General features: G+C 40.8%; 2 protein-coding genes across 2 annotated transcripts; both read right to left on the bottom strand.

Annotated features, from left to right (window-relative positions):
* Window positions 1-578: 578 nt before the first annotated feature.
* Window positions 579-16,548, bottom strand: LOC110258732 (olfactory receptor 2B11-like). The gene is given in 7 exon segments (XM_021082004.1): window positions 579-1,649; window positions 1,651-1,756; window positions 11,616-11,740; window positions 12,396-12,571; window positions 13,216-13,372; window positions 13,850-14,200; window positions 16,520-16,548. Coding segments are annotated over 7 exon segments (1,734 nt in total). The 3' UTR covers window positions 579-859.
* A 128-nt stretch (window positions 16,549-16,676) lies between these two features.
* On the bottom strand, window positions 16,677-17,640 carry LOC110258730 (olfactory receptor 10C1-like; the record flags this gene model as incomplete). The annotated part of the gene is made up of 1 exon (XM_021082003.1): window positions 16,677-17,640. A coding segment is annotated over one exon (964 nt), but the record flags the coding sequence as incomplete, so codon positions are not given.
* Between the last annotated feature and the right edge of the window lie 514 nt (window positions 17,641-18,154).

The raw sequence follows: 18,154 nt of genomic DNA, 5'->3' as shown, positions 1-18,154 counted from the left end.
TCCCATGACCCCAGTGCATCCTACCATCCCCCAAACTGTCTCCTTTGGAAACCATACATTTTTCAAAGTCTGCGAGTCAGTATCTGCTCTGCAAAGAAGTTCACTGTGTCCTTTTTTCAGATTCCACATGTCAGTGAAAGCATTTGATGTTGGTGTCTGATTGTCTGACTGACTTCACTTAGCATGATAATTTCTAGGTCCGTCCATGTTGCTAAAAATGCCAGTATTTCGTTCCTTAATGGCCGAGTAATATTCCATTGTGTATATGTACCACATCTTCTGGATCCACTCCTCTGTCAATGGGCATTTAGGTTGTTACCATATCTTGGGTATTGACAAGAGTGCTGCAATGGACATTGGGAGGACATGTGTCTTTTTGAGTCATGGTTTTTCCTGGATAGATGCCCAGTGGTCTAAGGTTTAGAGTGTCTCACTCTGAATGCCCAGTGGCAGCGTGCTGCCCTCTTAGACATGGCCAATCTTGCAGAAAGTGGTGAAGTATTTCTTAAGGGACACTGTCATAGGAAATCCACTGATGAATAGTTGCTGTGGTGACTAGCTTGAATGAATGGGTTTATATTATTACTTTATTCACTTCTTAACACCATTAGAATTTTAGTGTGTGCCACCAGAATAGAACTCTTTTTAATACATTTCCACAAACAGTGCCCTTATGGGTGCATTATTAGCCAAGTGTCCCCTTGGTCTAAGAGCATTAGAAAGAACATGAGAAACAGGACACAGGACAAGAAGACCCTGTGCCATGATCTGGGGAAGTATGAGACAAGAATGATTTGTCAGAGAAACTCCTATATACCTACTCACTTGTTAAAGAATGTCATTTGATGTCTGCGAACTATCACTTGGAAGTGAAAACGCTCCTCACCAGGTTGCCCCAGGCACCCTTTACATCCTTGTTCCTCAGAGTGTAGATGAAAGGGTTGAGTGTAGGAGTCACCACTCCATAGAAGAGAGCCATGAACTTGGGCTGGTCCCTAGAGATGGAGGAAGGGGGCTGAAGGTACATGCTAATGCCTGGACCATAAGAGAAGAAAACTACAATGAGATAGGAGGAACATGTGCCAAAGGCTTTTTTTCTTCCCTCCGAAGATTTAATCTTAAATACAGCATGTCCAAAAGAAGCATAGGAAGCAAGAATGAAGCATAGTGGCACAGCTAACATGAAAATGCAAACCACAGAGAGTGTGAGCTCATTGGAGCCCTTCTCAACACAGGCTGCCTTTATCAGAACAGGAACCTCACATACCAAGTGATCCAGTGTGTTGTGACCACACAGTTGTAAGCGTAATGTGACAGTGGCCTCTGAGACAGCGTAGGTCATTCCACCCAGCCACACAGTAGCCACCAGTAGGATACAGGTGCACCGATTCATGATGAGGGTGTAGTGCAGAGGCTTGCAGATGGCCACGTAGTGATCGAAAGACATAATAGCCAAAAGCAGACATTCTGTGCCTCCCATTATGTGGAAGAAATAAAGCTGAATGGCACAGCCCAGATAGCTGATTGTCTTCTCAGATCCTCCCAGGTGAAACATCATCTGAGGGACAATGCTTGTGGTGTAGCACATGTTCAGAAAGGAGAGGTTGGTGAGGAAGAAATACATGGGGCTGTGCAGACGGGAGTCTAATGATGGCTATGTTTCCCACCATGGCCATGGGGTATGTTAGAAGCAGAATAATGAATAGAGGAAGCTCCAGCAAGGGACGATCCGCAAAGCCTAGTAGAATAAACTCTTCTGGATGGTTTTTGTTAATTCATTCCATTATCTGCAGTTTGCTTCCCCTGTATCAGAGCAGTGGCAGGAAGTGTAGAAAGATTTTGAGAAATGACAAACACAATTGTGTATAGTGGGAATATATGCACACAATTAAGCATCCATTCATAGAAGATTGGGTGCAGTCACTTGGGTGGGTGGGGGAGGATAATTAAAAGATGTCACACCAGGGGACTTAATTTCTCCTCATGACCCTACAGTATAAAAACAGCTACCTTAAGCAAGTAACCGAACCTTTCTGAAATGGAATCTACTACTCTTTGTGATAAAGATGACAATAAGCATGTCCTTGGGCTCTGGTAAGGATTGAATGCCAAGCAGAAGTGACTGTGTTTCAGATGCTCCAAAGTAATGCTCTTTCATCCCTTGGTTTGCAGAAATACCAGCTAAGTTTATTGGTTCCTACCTTCAGGTGCCCGATGAAGTAGATGTGGCTGGGTCTTAGGAATCAGATAGGTCTTTTTCAGAATCCCTGCTGCAAGGCCTTACTGAAATGTTAAGAAGAGTGAAAGGGTGGAGTTAGCTCTAGCACAAGGAGGAGGTGGAGAGAACCTAGCCCTAGCCCTTAGTTATCATCTAGATAGGCTTGTGCAGATGCAGGTTGAATTATTATATCATCCCCATGGGGACTAAGAAGGCTTTTACAATTTAAATCCATCTTGGTCATTTAGAATTGAGCAAGAAACTTAAACCCTTAGATGACAGCTTGCTGAAGTATAAACTGAGAGAATTTAGCTATAAATTATGTTTCTCCCAACTCAAACATTTGTTGTTGGATGTCCCTTTTCTTGCATAACTACTTTGTTGAAACCAGGCCGTTGATTGTTCATGTCAGAATTCATTATGTATCTTGTAGGAGTTTTTCTTTATCCCGGGGGCTTATCTTGTTTTTAGGTAAGGCCTTGGCCTGTTATCAACAGCTTACTTACTTATATGTAGCTACAAATACGACATTTATGTCCAGGGAACTGGAACAGGAGGAAAGCATTTCCACAGAGGACCAGAGAGTCATTGGTTTAGAGGCAGCAGATTACATTTGGAGGCTGGCAAAGCACAGTTTTCACATACTCTGTTTCTCTGAGTCCTCAAGGCCATCGTGTGAGGTGTCACATTGAACTCCCCTGGGCTAAGATATTATTTTGATTCCAAAAGAACCCTAGGTCTGTTGTGCACAGTGAGATAATATAATAATAATTCCAGCTGATCCTTAATGAGACCTGTGTGCCAAACACTACAGTAAACCTTTCAGACCCATGAATCATCTAGTACCTATTCCCAAACCTTATGACAAAGGAAATGTTAGTATCTGAATTGTAAGATACTGTTCATCATTCATCCCAGTTGTCTGCTAATGACTAGGGAGGATCTAAAGATCAAAAAGCCATGAATCCCTTAAATGAGGTATTGAGATGATGAGACTATAAATCCAGTTTTCAAGGTTCCATAGATGTATAGCTAAGCTCTAAAATTCTATGCTTGAACTCTGATCTTTTCCATGTCATTCTCCTGGTATTTCATTACTTTCAATTCTCTGATATCATAACATTTTGTCCAATTTTTGATCTACTTCCAATAATATTCCATCAGGACATCAGGGCCTCTTTATCTCTGAATTTTTTTCCTTTTGTCCTTGCCCCTAGGCATGCAGACATTCAGAGATCAAAGCTGAGCCACAGCAGTGCCCTAAGCCACAGGAGTGACAATGCTGGATTCTTAGCAGATAGGCCTCCAGGGAGCTCCTGTCTGGGAATGCTTCAAGTCCTTTGTCTCTCCATCTCCACTAAGCTTTTTCATTCTAGTGTATCTTTTTTTTTTTTTTTTTTGCCACACCCATTGCATGTGGAACTTCCCAGGCCAGGGATTCAACCCATACTGCAGTTTTGGCCTTTGCAAATCTGCAGCAATGTGGGATCCTGAAGCTGCTGTGCCACAAGGGAACTTCTCTAGTGTATATTTTTGTACATCATTTTTCATCACACAGCGTATTATTTATATTGACAGAGACTTTTAAGTTTTGTGTAGGAAAATGTTATAGAAGAAAGGAGAGGTGACTTCAAAATGTCTGGATAAAACAGGTGGATGGGTCAACACATCATATTTCTACTGCATATTTTAAAAGTTGACATGATTGGATGAAGGCTACACATTTCCTTTAGGTATTTAATACCTTTCAGGAATAGTGTTTATTCAAATTTACATGCTTTTAAGATGGGTTTAAGTGATAGACTGAGAGACTCTGCTTACAAAGAAAAATCCATTGCTTTCTATAGGCACCAAACTAGTTATTTCCAAAGTTTAGAGAAGACTTCCAGAAATGAAATGCTGTCTGGTTTCCCTATGTATATTTGGTAACTGATGTACACACATTCCAACCTTCCCTAAGAAGGTTTTTTTTTTTTTTTTTTTTTGGTCTTTTTGCTATTTCTTTGGCCGCTCCTGCGGCATATGGAGGTTCCCAGGCTAGGGGTTGAATCGGAGCTGTAGCTGCCGGCCTACACCAGAGCCGCAGCAACGTGGGATCTGAACCGCGTCTGCAACCTACACCACAGCTCGTGGCAACGCTGGATTGTTAACCCACTGAGCAAGGGCAGGGACCAAACCCGCAACCTCATGGTTCCTAGTCTGATTTGTTAACCACTGCGCCACGATGGGAACTCCTAAGAAAGGGTAGTTGTTAAAACAAGTATCTTTTTGCTTACCTTATGTTGATAACTATAGTTTAAGCAAATGGAATTATAAAGGAACACATTTGAATTTTTCCAACTGGCCTAGGACAGAGAAATCTGTAGTACACAGATGAATATTTAAGAATGATATTCAGAAGTGTGTATTCCATTCGACACAATGCTGCCCCAAAGAAGAAAGCCCATATTAGGAAGACGACAGTAGGTAATATCAAGAGTGCTTTGCATGTGTGCAGTCTATTATATCCCGGAGACTCTTGGGCATTATTTTCAGACAGCCCGTTAATGCTTATCCCAGATGAGTTAGCAGACAAATTCCTTTGGGACAGAGTTCTCCATGGAAGTGCCTCTGGTGTACAATTAGTTATCTACTGAATTGAGGTTGTTACATATGTTTTAGAATAAACTCATTTGATTTCTCAAAACACTGGAAACTAATTTTACTTGATTATTTTATTCACTTATTATCTTTGTAATGTTTCTTTTATTGGCAATGCTTTTTTAAATTGAAGCATCACTGACATCCAACAAGACATTATTTTTCAGGTGTAGAGTGTAGTGCTTTGACCTTCATATACATTGCTAAATGATCACAGTAAATTAACCATCAGTTGCTATACAAAGTTACAATTTTTTCTTTGTGCAGAGATCTTTAAGACTTATTTTCTTAGTGGTTTTTTCAGATCTGCAATAGTGACTGTATCACATCAAACCTGTACCACAGAAGTGACCTGAACCACTGCAGTGACAATGCCAGATCCTTAACCTGCCACCTCACAAGGGAACTCCAGGGTTCTCTGTTTTGTTACATGGATCTATGTGTCTGTTTTTGCTTGTTTGTTTTTAGGGCCACACCTATGGCATATGGAAATTCCCAGGCTAGGGGTTGAATCGGAGCTGCAACTGCTGGCTTATGCCACAGCCATAGCACTGCTGGATCTGAGCTGTGTCTGCGACCTATACCACAGCTCTCGGCAATGCCCCTGAGTGAGGCCAGGGATTGAACCCACATCCTCATGGATACTAAGTCAGGCGTGTTACTGCTGATCCACAATGGGAACTCCTATGTGTCTGTTTTTATGCCAGTATCATAGTGTTTTGTTTACGACTGCTTTGTAGTATTGATTAAAATCAGGGAGCATGATGCCTCTGGCTTTGCCCTTAAGATTCATTTGGCTATTCAGGATATTTTGTGTTTCATACAAAGATTTAAAATTACTCATTCTAGTTCTGTGAAAAATGCCATTGGAATTTGATAGGGATTTCATTGAATCTGTAATTGCTTTGGGTAATATTGATATTTAATTCTTGCAGCTCATGAGAGTGGAATATATTTTCATTTATTTGTGTGTTCTTTAGTTTCTTTTGTCAGTGTCTTATAGTTTTCAGTGGACCGGTCTTTCTTCATTTCTAGGTATTTTATTCTTTTTGAGGCGATTGTATATGGGATTCTTTATGTCTGTTTCTGATCAGTGTTGGACAGTAATTTTAAATAGGGTTCATTTAGACCAAAGCTAGTTTGAGTAAAAGGATGTGGAGACATTCACGTGAATTTCTTGCATATCTTATTTTGTTCAACTTGTAGAATATCTCCAATAAGATATAATATATCTGACCATACCTAATAAATAAAGGGACACAAAAATAAGTTGAAGAGAGAAGAAAAAACCGGAAGTGGTCTTTCTGGGAGGAGGAATAAAATGACATTAAAAATCCTTTAAAATATTTAATGATTTTCAGAGTTCCCGTCTTGGCTCAGCAGAAACGAATCTGCCTAGCATCCATGAGGATGCAGGTTCAATCCCTGGCCTCGCTCAGTGGGTTAAGAATCTGGCGTTGCCGTGAGTTGTGGCATAGGCCATCAGCTACAGCTCTGATTCGACCCCTAGCCTGGGAATCTCCATATGCCGTGGGTGTGGCCCTAAAATAAAAAGACAAAAATAAATAAATATTAAAAAAAATTTAATGATTTTCTGATATGAAGACTGATAGCTTCTCTCTCTTTCTCACACACACAAACCCATAACATCCCACATAATAATAGTCCGATTTGTATACGAACATTAAGATTTAAAAGTTACACATACAATCCGTGAGTACATTATCCGAAAAGCAAATTCAAATGTACTGAATAATAGGTACAAATAGATATGTCTCCCTTTGAACATCCTCTTTCCATGGCCCATAATTTCACTATCTTTTCCCTAAAGTAAACTACTAGTATCACATGAGTGTGTATTGTTCCACTTTACAAGTGTGATGGACATTCGCTGAGAATATCCACTTGCATAAGAGAAATGCAAATCAAAACTACCATGAGATATCACCTCACACCAGTCAGAATGGCCATCATTAATAAATCCACAAATAACAAGTGCTGGAGGGGCTGTGGAGAAAAGGGAACCCTCCTGCACTGTTGGTGGGAATGTAAACTGGTACAGCCACTATGGAGAACAGTTTGGAGATACCTTAGAAATCTATACATAGAACTTCCATATGACCCACTCTTGGGCATCTATCTGGACAAAACTCTCCTTAAAAGAGGCACGTGCACCCGCATGTTCATTGCAGCACTAGTCACAATATCCAAGACATGGAAACAACCCAAATGTCCATCGACAGAGGATTGGATTCAGAAGAGGTGGTATATATACACAATGGAATACTACTCAGCCATAAAAAAGGATGACATAATGCCATTTGCAGCAACATGGATGGAACTAGCGAATCTCATCCTGAGTGACATGAGCCAGAAAGACAAAGGCAAATACCATATGATATCACTTATAACTGGAATCTAACATCCAGCACAAATGAACATCTCCTCAGAAAAGAAAATCATGGACTTGGAGAAGAGACTTGTGGCTGCCTGATGGGGGGGGGGAGGGAGTGGTAGGGATCGGGAGCTTGGGCTCATCAGACACAATTTAGAATAGATTTACAAGGAGATCCTGCTGAATAGCATTGAGAACTTTGTCTAGATAGTCATGTTGCAACAGAAGAAAGGGTGGGGGAAAAACTGTAATTGTAATGTATACATGTAAGGATAACCTGACCCCCTTGCTGTACAGTGGGAAAAGCAAAACAAAACAAACAAACAAAAAAAAACAAGTGTGATGGATATTTTTCACCGTCTTTCCTCCCTCGCCCAGATCCACTCTTTATCCCACTATGTATGTTGAACTCTCTGCTCTACTCAAAAGTCTGAATCAAAGGAGTCCTTGATATGTGGCTTCTGTCTGGATTCAGCCAATGAGGGTCATGAGTTGAGGATTAGAGAAAGAGAGAACAGCTAGTTTGGTTTATTTTCCCTTGGCTCCCTCTCAGCTGGGACACATGAGGCAGCCTGTATTGCTCAAGCAAAAGTCATAGCTCTTGGAGATAGCTGTGTATTACGGTTTCTTTTTTTCTGGTTTCCAGTACCACTTCCCCACTTTGTTGCTTCAGGCCTTGGGTGTGTGACAGACGTCCATTGTGGCTAGTTCCAGGGTAATGCATGTACAGTACCCATATAGACACCCCTTGTAGGGGTTCTAAATCCTTCTCACACCTTTGATCAATATTTCCTTTTTTCAGCTTCCCTCATTTTCCCAGGTGGGTGTGCCATCTATTATAGCTGATATAGGTCTCCATTTACAAACAGACCAGCATCATTCCATGCTTCAGAACTTTTGAATTGCCATTTCTTCTACCTAAAATGCTCTTCTCTTGACTTCATCATGGCTAGCTCCTTCCTGTCTTTCAGTTTTGAGCTTAAACACCCCTTCTAAGAAGGGATACCCAATGTGAATTTACTTCTTAGTCTCTCTATAGCATAATCTTTTAAGTTTCATCAAAAGATTATTTTCCAAGTTATTTTACATTCTGATTCCCTCTGAAAGATGTAAATTTTATGACAATAGTAACTAAAAAATTACAATGGAATCATCTTATGCATATTATTATTTCACTTGATTTTTACACACACAGACTTTCTCATGGTGGAGAAATTAACAAACCGATACTTAAAACATTTTTCTTTCTTTCTTTTTTTTTTTTTTTTTTTTTTTTGTCTTTTCTAGGGCCGCACTCGCGGCACATGGAGGTTCCCAGGCTAGGGGTCTAATTGGAGCTATTGCTGCCGGCCTACACCATAGCCGTGGCAACGCTGGATGCCTAACCCACTGAGCAAGGCCAGGAATCGAACCTGCAACCTCATGGTTCCTAGTCAGATTCGTTAACCACTGAGCCATGACGGGAACTCCCATTTTTCTTTTTTCTACAAAATGCTATCTGATATACTTTTGCTGCATTTTCTATGTTTTGGCATGTTGTTTCTGTTTTGATTATTCTCAAAGTATTTGGTTATTTCCCTTGAAATTTCCTTTGATTTATTATTTAGAAGTACATTGTTTAATTTCTACATGCCCATATGTTTGTCAATATTTTTGTTACTTATTCTAATTTCATTCAGTCATGTTTAGAGGATATACTTTCAGTCAATTTAATTTTTTTAAGGGCTGCATCTATGGCATATGGAAATCTCCAGGCTAGGGATCGAATCAGAGCTGCAGCTGCCATCCTACCTACAGCCACAGCAACCCGGAATCCAAGCTGCATCTGTGACCTACACCACAGCTCACAGCAATGCCAGATCCTTAACCCGGTGAGCGAGGCCAAGGATGGAACCCGCATCCTCATGGATTCTAGTTGAGTTTGGTACCACTGAGCCACTACGGGAACTCCCCTTTCAGTCATTTTAAATTTATTGTGAGTTGTTTCATGGCCTAATGATCTATTCTGTAGAATGTTCCTTAGGCAATGAGAAATATATCTATTCTGCTTTTTTTGAATGAAGTGCTCCGTATATGTTAGTTTTGTTTACCTTGTTTGGCTCTCTCTTTCCTTGCTGATATTCTGTCTAATTTTTCCATCCATTATTTTAAGTGGGGTACTGAAGTGCAGCAGTTATTGTGGAATTAACCATTTCTCCAATTAATTCTGTTACTTTTTATGTTATGTACTTGGGCAATCTTTTGTTAGATGCATCCGTGTTTGTTAGATCTTCTTGATGGATAGACTAAATTTATCATCATAATTTTTTTGACCATAGTAACAATTCTTGTCTTTATGTCTATATGCTCTGATATCCACATAGCTGTTAGTGCTATCTTTTTCTGCTTTTTTAAAAATTATTTTTTGAAGTATAGTTGTTTTAGAATATTAGAAGGAGTTTCAAGTGTACAGTATAGTGATTCACTACTTTTACAGGTTATACTCTATTACAATTGTTGCAAGAAAATGGCTGTAATTCCATGTGTTAGACAATAAAACCTGGTTTCTTATCTGTTTTGTACATAGTAGTTTGTATCCATTAATCTCATACCCTTCTCTTGCCCCTCCCCTCTTCCCTCTTTTCATTGGGAGCCACTAGTTTGTTGTCTATGTTTGTGAATCTGTTTCTGTCTTGCTATACACATTGATTTGTTTAATTTTTTAGATTCCACATATAAGTGATGAGAAGAAGTGTGTGTAAATGTGTCACATCAATGTGTCTTCTTTATCCCCTTCATCCATTCAAGTGTTCATGGATACTAAGTTTGCTGTCATTTCTGGGCTATTGTAAATAATGCTGCTCTGAACATTAGGGTGCCTGTATCTTTTCAAATTCGTGTCTTTGTTTTCTTTTGGTATCTACCCCGAAATGGAATTGCTGGAACATGTGGTAGTTCTATTTTTAACTTTTTGAGACATCTCCATAATGTTTTCGTAGTGGCTGTACCAATTTATAGTCCTACCCAGAATGGGAAAGGGATCCCTTTTCTCTGTTTCCTCACCAATATTTATTATTTGTGTGGTTTTTGATGACTGACATTCTGATAGGTGTGAGGTGACATCTCATTGTAGTTTTGATTTACATTAATCTAATAATGAGTGATGTTGAGCATCTTTTCATATGCCTATTAGCCATCTATATGTCTTCTTTGGAAAAACGTCTCTTCAGATCTTCCACCCATTTTTTGACTGAGTTGTTCATTTTCTGATATTTGTTGTATGAGCTTTTTAGGTATTTTGAATGTTAGCCCCTTATCATATAGGCTTGAGTATTTTCTCCTATTCAGTAGGTTGTCCTTTTTTTGCAGCTCATTTTCTTTGCATGTGAAAGCTTTTAAAGTTAATTAGTCCTGTTTACTTGTTTTTGCTTTTATTTCTTTTGCCTGAGCATGTGGATCCAAAAAAATATTGCTATGATTTATGTCATTAGAGCATTCTGCCTGTGTACTCTTCTAGGAGTTTGATGGTTCCAGGTTTTGTTTTTTGAGTTTCAGGTCTTACATTAAAGTCTTTAGTCTATTTGGAATTTATTTTTGAATATGATGTGGGGAAGTATTTTAATCTTATTATCTTACATGTAATTGTCTAGTTTTTGATCTTTTTAAGTGTATTGTAAGACCAGCAAAAAGAACCTCCAGGCTCGGAAGAGGCGACTCCCCTTAATCACTCACGAGAAGCGGTCTTGATGCAAACAGCAAGAGGATTTTTATTCCAAGCGCGCTGGGGCCCACAGTCATACACCACGCAGGGGTAGAGGACTGCGGCGGCGAGTGTGGAGTCGGGACAGCTTTTATGGGGTTCACAACAAAGCCCACACTTCGTGGACCAATTAATTTAAATTGTTTTGGAGTTACACATTTGCACATGTTTCGGGGAGACATGTTGTCACCAAGATATGTGTATCAACGTTTCAACATCTTTATGGCGCAACCAATTTGAGGTTGTTTTAGAGATTAACCTCCTCTCCTTCTATCTTTTGCAAGCAGTTTTACAGAAGCTAAACAAGCAGTTAGAAACTCCCTTTTCTTGTTATCTCAAATAGTTTCAAGAAGTTTCATGCCTAGAGACACGTACTCAGGGCCTATTTTACTTCCGCATATTTTAAAACAGCAAGAAACCTAACCTTTTACCTATAAGGAACAAACTCTGGAATTCAGAACAATTTTAAGCTTCTCATTAGCTTAGGTTGTATTTTTATCCTTTCATTCCCCACTTTTTCTCTTGTTAATAGTTCTAATCTTAGAACTGGTAGAGCTAGCGGCCAGCTTTCCTGCTAGACGGGCTTTGGTACTGTTGTCTAAGTACCATGATCTGGACTGTACTTAGTCTAACGTAGACTGAATCTCCCACTTGGAAACGATGTGGGATTTGCAAGTTTCCTTCTTCTGAGTAGGCCTCCCGGAGTTGTCTCCACGCTCGTTGTCTTACCCACTCAAATGCCTTGAGCCTGGAGAACAAAGGCTGGGAAAGCAGTGTATCAGCACTATGTACAGAAGCAATTTTTATCAATGGGGGGGGTCCCCCGTAGAGCAATTCATAGGGGTCAACCCATATTGTCCAGGGGTGTTCCTAACCCTAAACAGCACAAAGGGCAGGAGAGCTATTTAATCATTAATGCCAGTCTCCGCGGTCAATTTAGTAAGGGTCTCTTTAATGGTTTTATTTATTTTTTTTACTTGTCCTGAGCTTTGGGGTCTGTATGCACAATGTAGTTTTTAATTAATCTCTAATATCTTGGCCAGTCCCTGACTTACCTGGGCAACAAAAGCTGGACCATTGTCTGACCCTATTACCTTAGGTATTTTAAATCTTGGAAAAATTTTTTCCAGTATTTTTTTAGCCACCACGGTTGAAGTCTCTTTTTTAGTAGGATAAGCCTCTACCCATCCTGAAAAGGTGTCTACAAAAACCAATAGGTATTTGTTTCCGTATTTAGCCGGCTTTACCTCAGTGAAGTCCACTTCCCAGTGAGCGGTATGTCTGTAAGGTCCTTGCGGACCCCAGTCTCCTCAATCAATAATTGATGGCAATCATGAGTCACTGGTTTATCAGTCTCTTCAGGCAGAAGAGTGGCAGGGTTGAGAGCGGCTGGTGGAGCGAACGTGACCCTCTCTGTGAGAAGCAGGCTTTGATAGTGGGTCATGTGGGCGTTGGTCATCCATCGGTCTGGGGGCTGCCGAACGATGTTCTCCAATGCATGGGGGGCTATTACCGTTATATTCTGTCCCAAAGTCAATTTGTCAGCGTCCTTGACCAGCATGGCCACAGCTGCGATAGCCTTCAGGCATATGGGCCATCCACTGGTATTTGCAGACACTTCTGGTTTCTCTTGTTTAAAAGAAATTTGTGTTTCTATCTTGGTCAATAAGTCTCTACCTAAGAGGGGTGCTGGGCACTCAGGTATGACCAGAAACGAGTGGGTTACCCGTCCCACTCCCAAGTCAACTGTTCTTCGGGTAGTCCATGGATACTGTTGTTGCCCTGTGGCACCCATCACCCAGGATTTTTTATTTTTTAGTTTTCCTAATGGCTGTAGTAGCACTGAATGTTTCGCTCCGGTATCAACCAGAAACTCAACTGGTTGCCCCTCCACCTTTAAAGTTACCCTGGGCTCGGGGAGGGGGTCCAAACCCCGTCTTCCCTAGTCTTTATCTTCTTCCAGAGCTAAGACCTTCAGTCCCTTGTTTTTCTTCTTGGGGCAGTCCCTTGCCCAGTTCCTTTCTTTCTCTATTGCTTTTTCCTTCAACCACTGTAGCCAAGATCTTAGTCAAATTCTTTTCTTGCCGTTTATTACGTCTTTTTTCCCTTTTCTCTCTTTCTCTCTCTTTTCTTTGTTCCCTTTCTTCTTTTTTTCTCTCTTTTTTTTTGTTCCCTTTCCTCTTCTGTCTCCCTTTTGTAATACACTTTCTCTGTCTCCTTTACTAGATCACGTAACTCAGCCTCCTGTAACCCTTTCAGTCTCTGAAGCTTCTTTTTAATATCTAAGGCTGACTGTCCTATAAAGGCCAAAGCCACTGAGGCTTTTTGGGCCTCTGAGGTGGGATCAAAAGGGGTGTACCGCCTGAAGGCTTCCAAGAGCCTCTCAAGAAAAACAGAGGGGGGTTCATTCGGTCCCTGCATCACTTCTCTTACCTTAGCCAAATTAGTGGGCCGTCTTGAGGCGCCTCGGAGACCCGCTACCAGAGCCTGGCGATAGATTTTCAAGCTCTCCCTACCTTCTGCCGTGTTGTAGTCCTAACCGGGGCGAGTCAAGGGAAATCCTATGTCAATCTCGTTTTGCAACTGCGTGGGTCGCCCGTCGGCCCCAGGAACATTTTTTCTAGCCTCTAACAGAATTTTCTCTCGTTCTTCAGTTGTGAAGAGTGTCTGCAGCAGCTGCTGACAATTATCTTAAGTAGGCTGGTGAGAGAACATAAGGGACTCTACTAACGCCGTGAGGCGTTGGGGATCCTCCGAGAAAGGGGGATGGTTAGTTTTCCAATTATAGAGATCTGCAGAAGAAAAGGGCCAATACTGGAGGGGCTGTAATTGGCCCCCTGGTATGGGAGGGCCCTACGTGTGCAGCGGTAATGTCGCGATCTCATCTGTCCGCTCCGGGGTGGCGCCCTTCCGGCTCCGAGTCCCTGCAGCAGGTCCCTCCACCGCCGGAGCTCCAGGAGGGGCAGAGGGTCCCCTCGCAGCACCCTGTGCCGGATAAGGGGGTGGGGGAACAGATTGGGGTTCCGGCCAAGCCGGCGGCTCTTTAATCTCGGGGTAGATATGAGGAGAGGGCTTGACTTTTTCAGCCGAGTGTTTGTTTTTCTCTCCAAGAGCCAGAATTCGGGGACCTGGCTTTCTTGGCTTATTTAGCCATGGTTTAACCCCGGCAGAGTCGCCTCTTCCGAGCCTGGAGATTCTTTTTGCTGGTCTTACAGTATAAAATTATCAAAATTAGTAAACTAAACACAAAAGTTCATGCTACAAAATCATTTTTAACTGGTTTTAATTTTTAAAAATCATTCTTTTTTTCTTGGAGTTCCCGTCGTGGCGCAGTGGTTAACAAATCCGACTAGGAACCATGAGGTTGCGGGTTTGGTCCCTGCCCTTGCTCAGTGGGTTAAAGATCCGGCGTTGCGGTGAGCTGTGGTGTAGGTTGCAGATGCGGCTTGGATCCCACGTTGCTGTGGCTCTGGCGTAGGGTAGTGGCTACAGCTCTGATTCGACCCCTAGCCTGGGAACCTCCATATGCCGCGGGAGCAGCCCAAGAAATAGCAAAAAGACAAAAAAAAAATTCTTTTTTTGTCGATTAGTCAACATATTTATAAATAATAATCTCTGATGCCTGCAGATAATTCCTGCCTATTTCTGTAGCATAATTGTTAATTGGCTATTTTTTGCATTTTCAGAATATTTCTATTCTTAATTAACTGAACACAGATATAAATAAAAAAAAAAGTGTGTTTTGTTTTGGTCTTCAGTGAATCAGATAGCTTTTGGTAAAATGGGCATATCTGGCAAAACAGACAACTCTGTCATTAGTAACTAACCATCACTATCATTCCGTGACTGGAGAATTACCACATCTTTTTTTTCTTTTCCAGCTTTATTGAGATGAAATCGACAAATAAAATTGTGAAGACTTAAGGTGTATAATGTGATGATGCATATATCAAATATATATCCCTCGATGTATGTATCCATTGTGAGATGACCACCACGATCGAGTTAAGTAACGTGTTCATTGCTTCTGTGTATGTGTGTGGTAAGAAGAGTTAAGATCCATTCTGTTAGCAAACTTCAAGTACATAATTCAGTGTTATTAACTACTGTCACCATGCTGTATGTTAGATCCCCAGAACTCATAGTGTAGGTTGTCATGGTAGTTGTCACAGTTCTCCATTCCTTGTCCTATACCCACTGCTATGTGGGTAGCTGAGAATCTCTCATAGATCACAGTGCCTCCCTGAGAACAAAATGTTCAAAGCCAAGGTAATGTTCCTATAGATGCCTCAAACGACTAGACTGTGTTATAATGATGTCCATTTATCTTAAGAGCAAGTTTTCGGATGATTTCCAAATATATTTGGTCAGGAATCATATGTAAATTTTTTTTTATTACTCAAATGAATTTATCACATCTGTAGTTGTATAATGATCATAACTGAACATATGTAAATCTTATACATAAAAATAAATTTAAAATTATTTATATTATGTAGTGTTAGTTCAGTTTTCTTCTTCCATCCTAGAAGTTAAATAGGTGTTCTCCTTCTTTTGAAAAAAAGTTTCACCATGAAGACTCTGGTGAAAATTTCCTGTAATTTTCTTTTAAAATTCTGCAACAGATACTTCTGATTTTTTTTTGGGGGGAGCTTTTGGATTACTTTTAAATTTTAATGATTTTCATTTTTTTGGATGTTACATATTTTTACAGAAGACACAACTCAAAAAGGAACTATTTAACTCTATGTCATGTACCAATAATTAAGGTTGAAGAATTTTGAAACATTTTTATGGAAGGAAGTAACACACATCACAGAGCTAATAGGGCATAAAGAGCCATGTGGGACACACATATGTGGAAGCAGTACCCCAGTGACAACCGCAGAAGTCATACGGACCCCTCAGGGGCTAGAAAATACCGAAGAGTTTAGAGTGAGAACTTGTTAGGCTTCTGAGAGGTAATCTGGCAATTTGTCCTTTTAACCTATACTTTAGCCTAAATGGGAACATTTTGGGAAATCTGTCTAGTGTTGGACTCATCTATTAAAATTCTTTGGTAGCCAACTTCCTTCCGGAATTTGGTAATGAGAACTTTAACTGTGAGTACAGAGGTATCTCTCAAATAACAATCACTGTTATTCAAGAAGGTTCTTACAAAACGGATTGATAAGTACAGTTCTCCCTCCCTCCGTCCTTTTCTCTTTCTTTCTCTCTTTCTTTCTTTCTTTCTTTCTTTCTTTCTTGCTTGCTTGCTTTCTTTCTTTCTTTCTTTCTTTCTTTCTTTCTTTCTTTCTTTCTTTCTTTCTTTCTTCCTTCCTTCCTTCCTTCCTTCTTTCCATCTTTCTTTCTTTCTTTCTTTCTTTCTTTCTTTCTCTCTCTCTCTTTCCTTCCTTCCTTCCTTCCTACATTCCTTCCTCTCTATCTTTCTCTCTTTCTTTTTTAGATATTTTTAAATGATAGTTGATTTACATTTTCTGTCAATTTCTGCTGTACAGCATGGTGATCCAGTCATACATATATGTACATTCTTTTGTTCACATTATCCCCCACCATGTTCTATAACAAGTGACTAGATCTTCCTTCCCTCCTTCCCGCTTTCCTTTTATTTCATCTTTCTTTCTTTCCTCTTATGTTGGTTTTGCAGCTTTTTCAAAGAGCCATTTTTTGTGGTCCTCTGGTATCTACCTATGAGCCAATACTTTTTTCTTGCCTAGAGTTCTCCTAAGGGCTGCCTTGACGTCCTTGTTCCGTAAACTGTAGATGATGGGGTTGAGCATGGATGTCACCACGGTATAGGAGAGGGCTAGGAGTTTATCTATTCCTGGTGAATGGCTAGCCTTGGGTCTCAAGTAGGTGACAGATGCTGAGCCATAGAAGAGTGTTACTACAAGTAAGTGGGAAGAACAGGTGGAAAGAGCTTTTCGGCGACCCTCAGGTGAGGGCATGCTGAGCACGGCAGCTAGAATTCTGCCATAAGAAGCAATGATGAGTAAAAATGGGCTGGAAATGCAAAGGGTGGCTGCAACAAAGACTGCAGCCTCATTATGGGAGGTATCCCCACAGGCAAGTGCCAGGATAGGGGGGAGGTCACAGAAGAAGTGGTCTATTTCACAGGGGCCACAGAAGTCCAGGGAGAAAATATAGTTGGTCTGGCCCAAGGCTGCCATGCATCCCACTCCCCAAGAAACCATTGCCAAATGGTCACACACTCCACGACTCATTCGTGTTGCATAGTGAAGTGGGGAGCATATGGCCATATAGCGGTCAAAAGCCATGGCGGCCAAAAGACAGCACTCACTGATACCAAAAAATGCGAAGAAAAACATCTGTGTGGCACACCCCTCCCGAGAGATTCCTCGGGCCTCGCTCACAAGGCTCTGCAGCATCTTGGGTATGACAGAGCACGTATAGCCAATCTCCAAGAGAGACAGGTTGGCCAGGAAGAAGTACATGGGGGTGTGGAGGACCGGGTTGGTCCAGATGGCAGTGGCTATGAGAGCATTGCCCGTCAGTGATGCTAAGAACATGAGCAGGATGAGGGTAAACAAAAGGAAACACTGTTCAGTGACCTCAGAGAATCTGGCAAAGGCAAAGCGTTTGACAGACATGCTGTTGTCCTGCCACAAGGAACAATGAAGGTCATGCCTTGAAAAAAAGAAGGCAAGGTCATCATCAAGAGTCTTTCAGAAGGAAGATGAATCTTTTCTTACTCTTAACAAAGGTCTTGTGAGCCAGAGAGATAGATTTTCTTTTCTGCTATTCTAAAATTCAAAGTTTGGGAAGTTACCCTCATCTTGAAACCAAATCCTATTCCATGTTCACTCTCCTAGTTGATTTGTTGTAAATAATCTAGTAAGCAGGCATGAAATGGAAAACAGTTTAGTAAAATTCTCTCTCTCATCCCTTCATTTTACCAGTTGTCAAATACTACCAGATAAGGTCCTCCCATACCTACCTAGTTCTTTCCTACTCTTTAGCCACTGACTTGCTTTCTTTAACTCATTACGATTCTTTGTCACAAGTATTTATTGAGGCACGAAAAAGAGTGTATTTTCAAAGTTTTTATTTTCGTTTCTGTTTGTAAGTCCTAGCGATTCCAACAAGAAGGAAGGAGAAACCGATAAAGATGGAACCAATATCCAGAATTCTAGATGAAACT

Source organism: Sus scrofa, unplaced genomic scaffold (genome assembly GCF_000003025.6).
Source record: "Sus scrofa isolate TJ Tabasco breed Duroc unplaced genomic scaffold, Sscrofa11.1 Contig399, whole genome shotgun sequence".
In the NCBI taxonomy this organism is placed as follows: domain Eukaryota; kingdom Metazoa; phylum Chordata; class Mammalia; order Artiodactyla; family Suidae; genus Sus; species Sus scrofa.
This window is presented reverse-complemented; position numbering and strand designations above follow the sequence as displayed.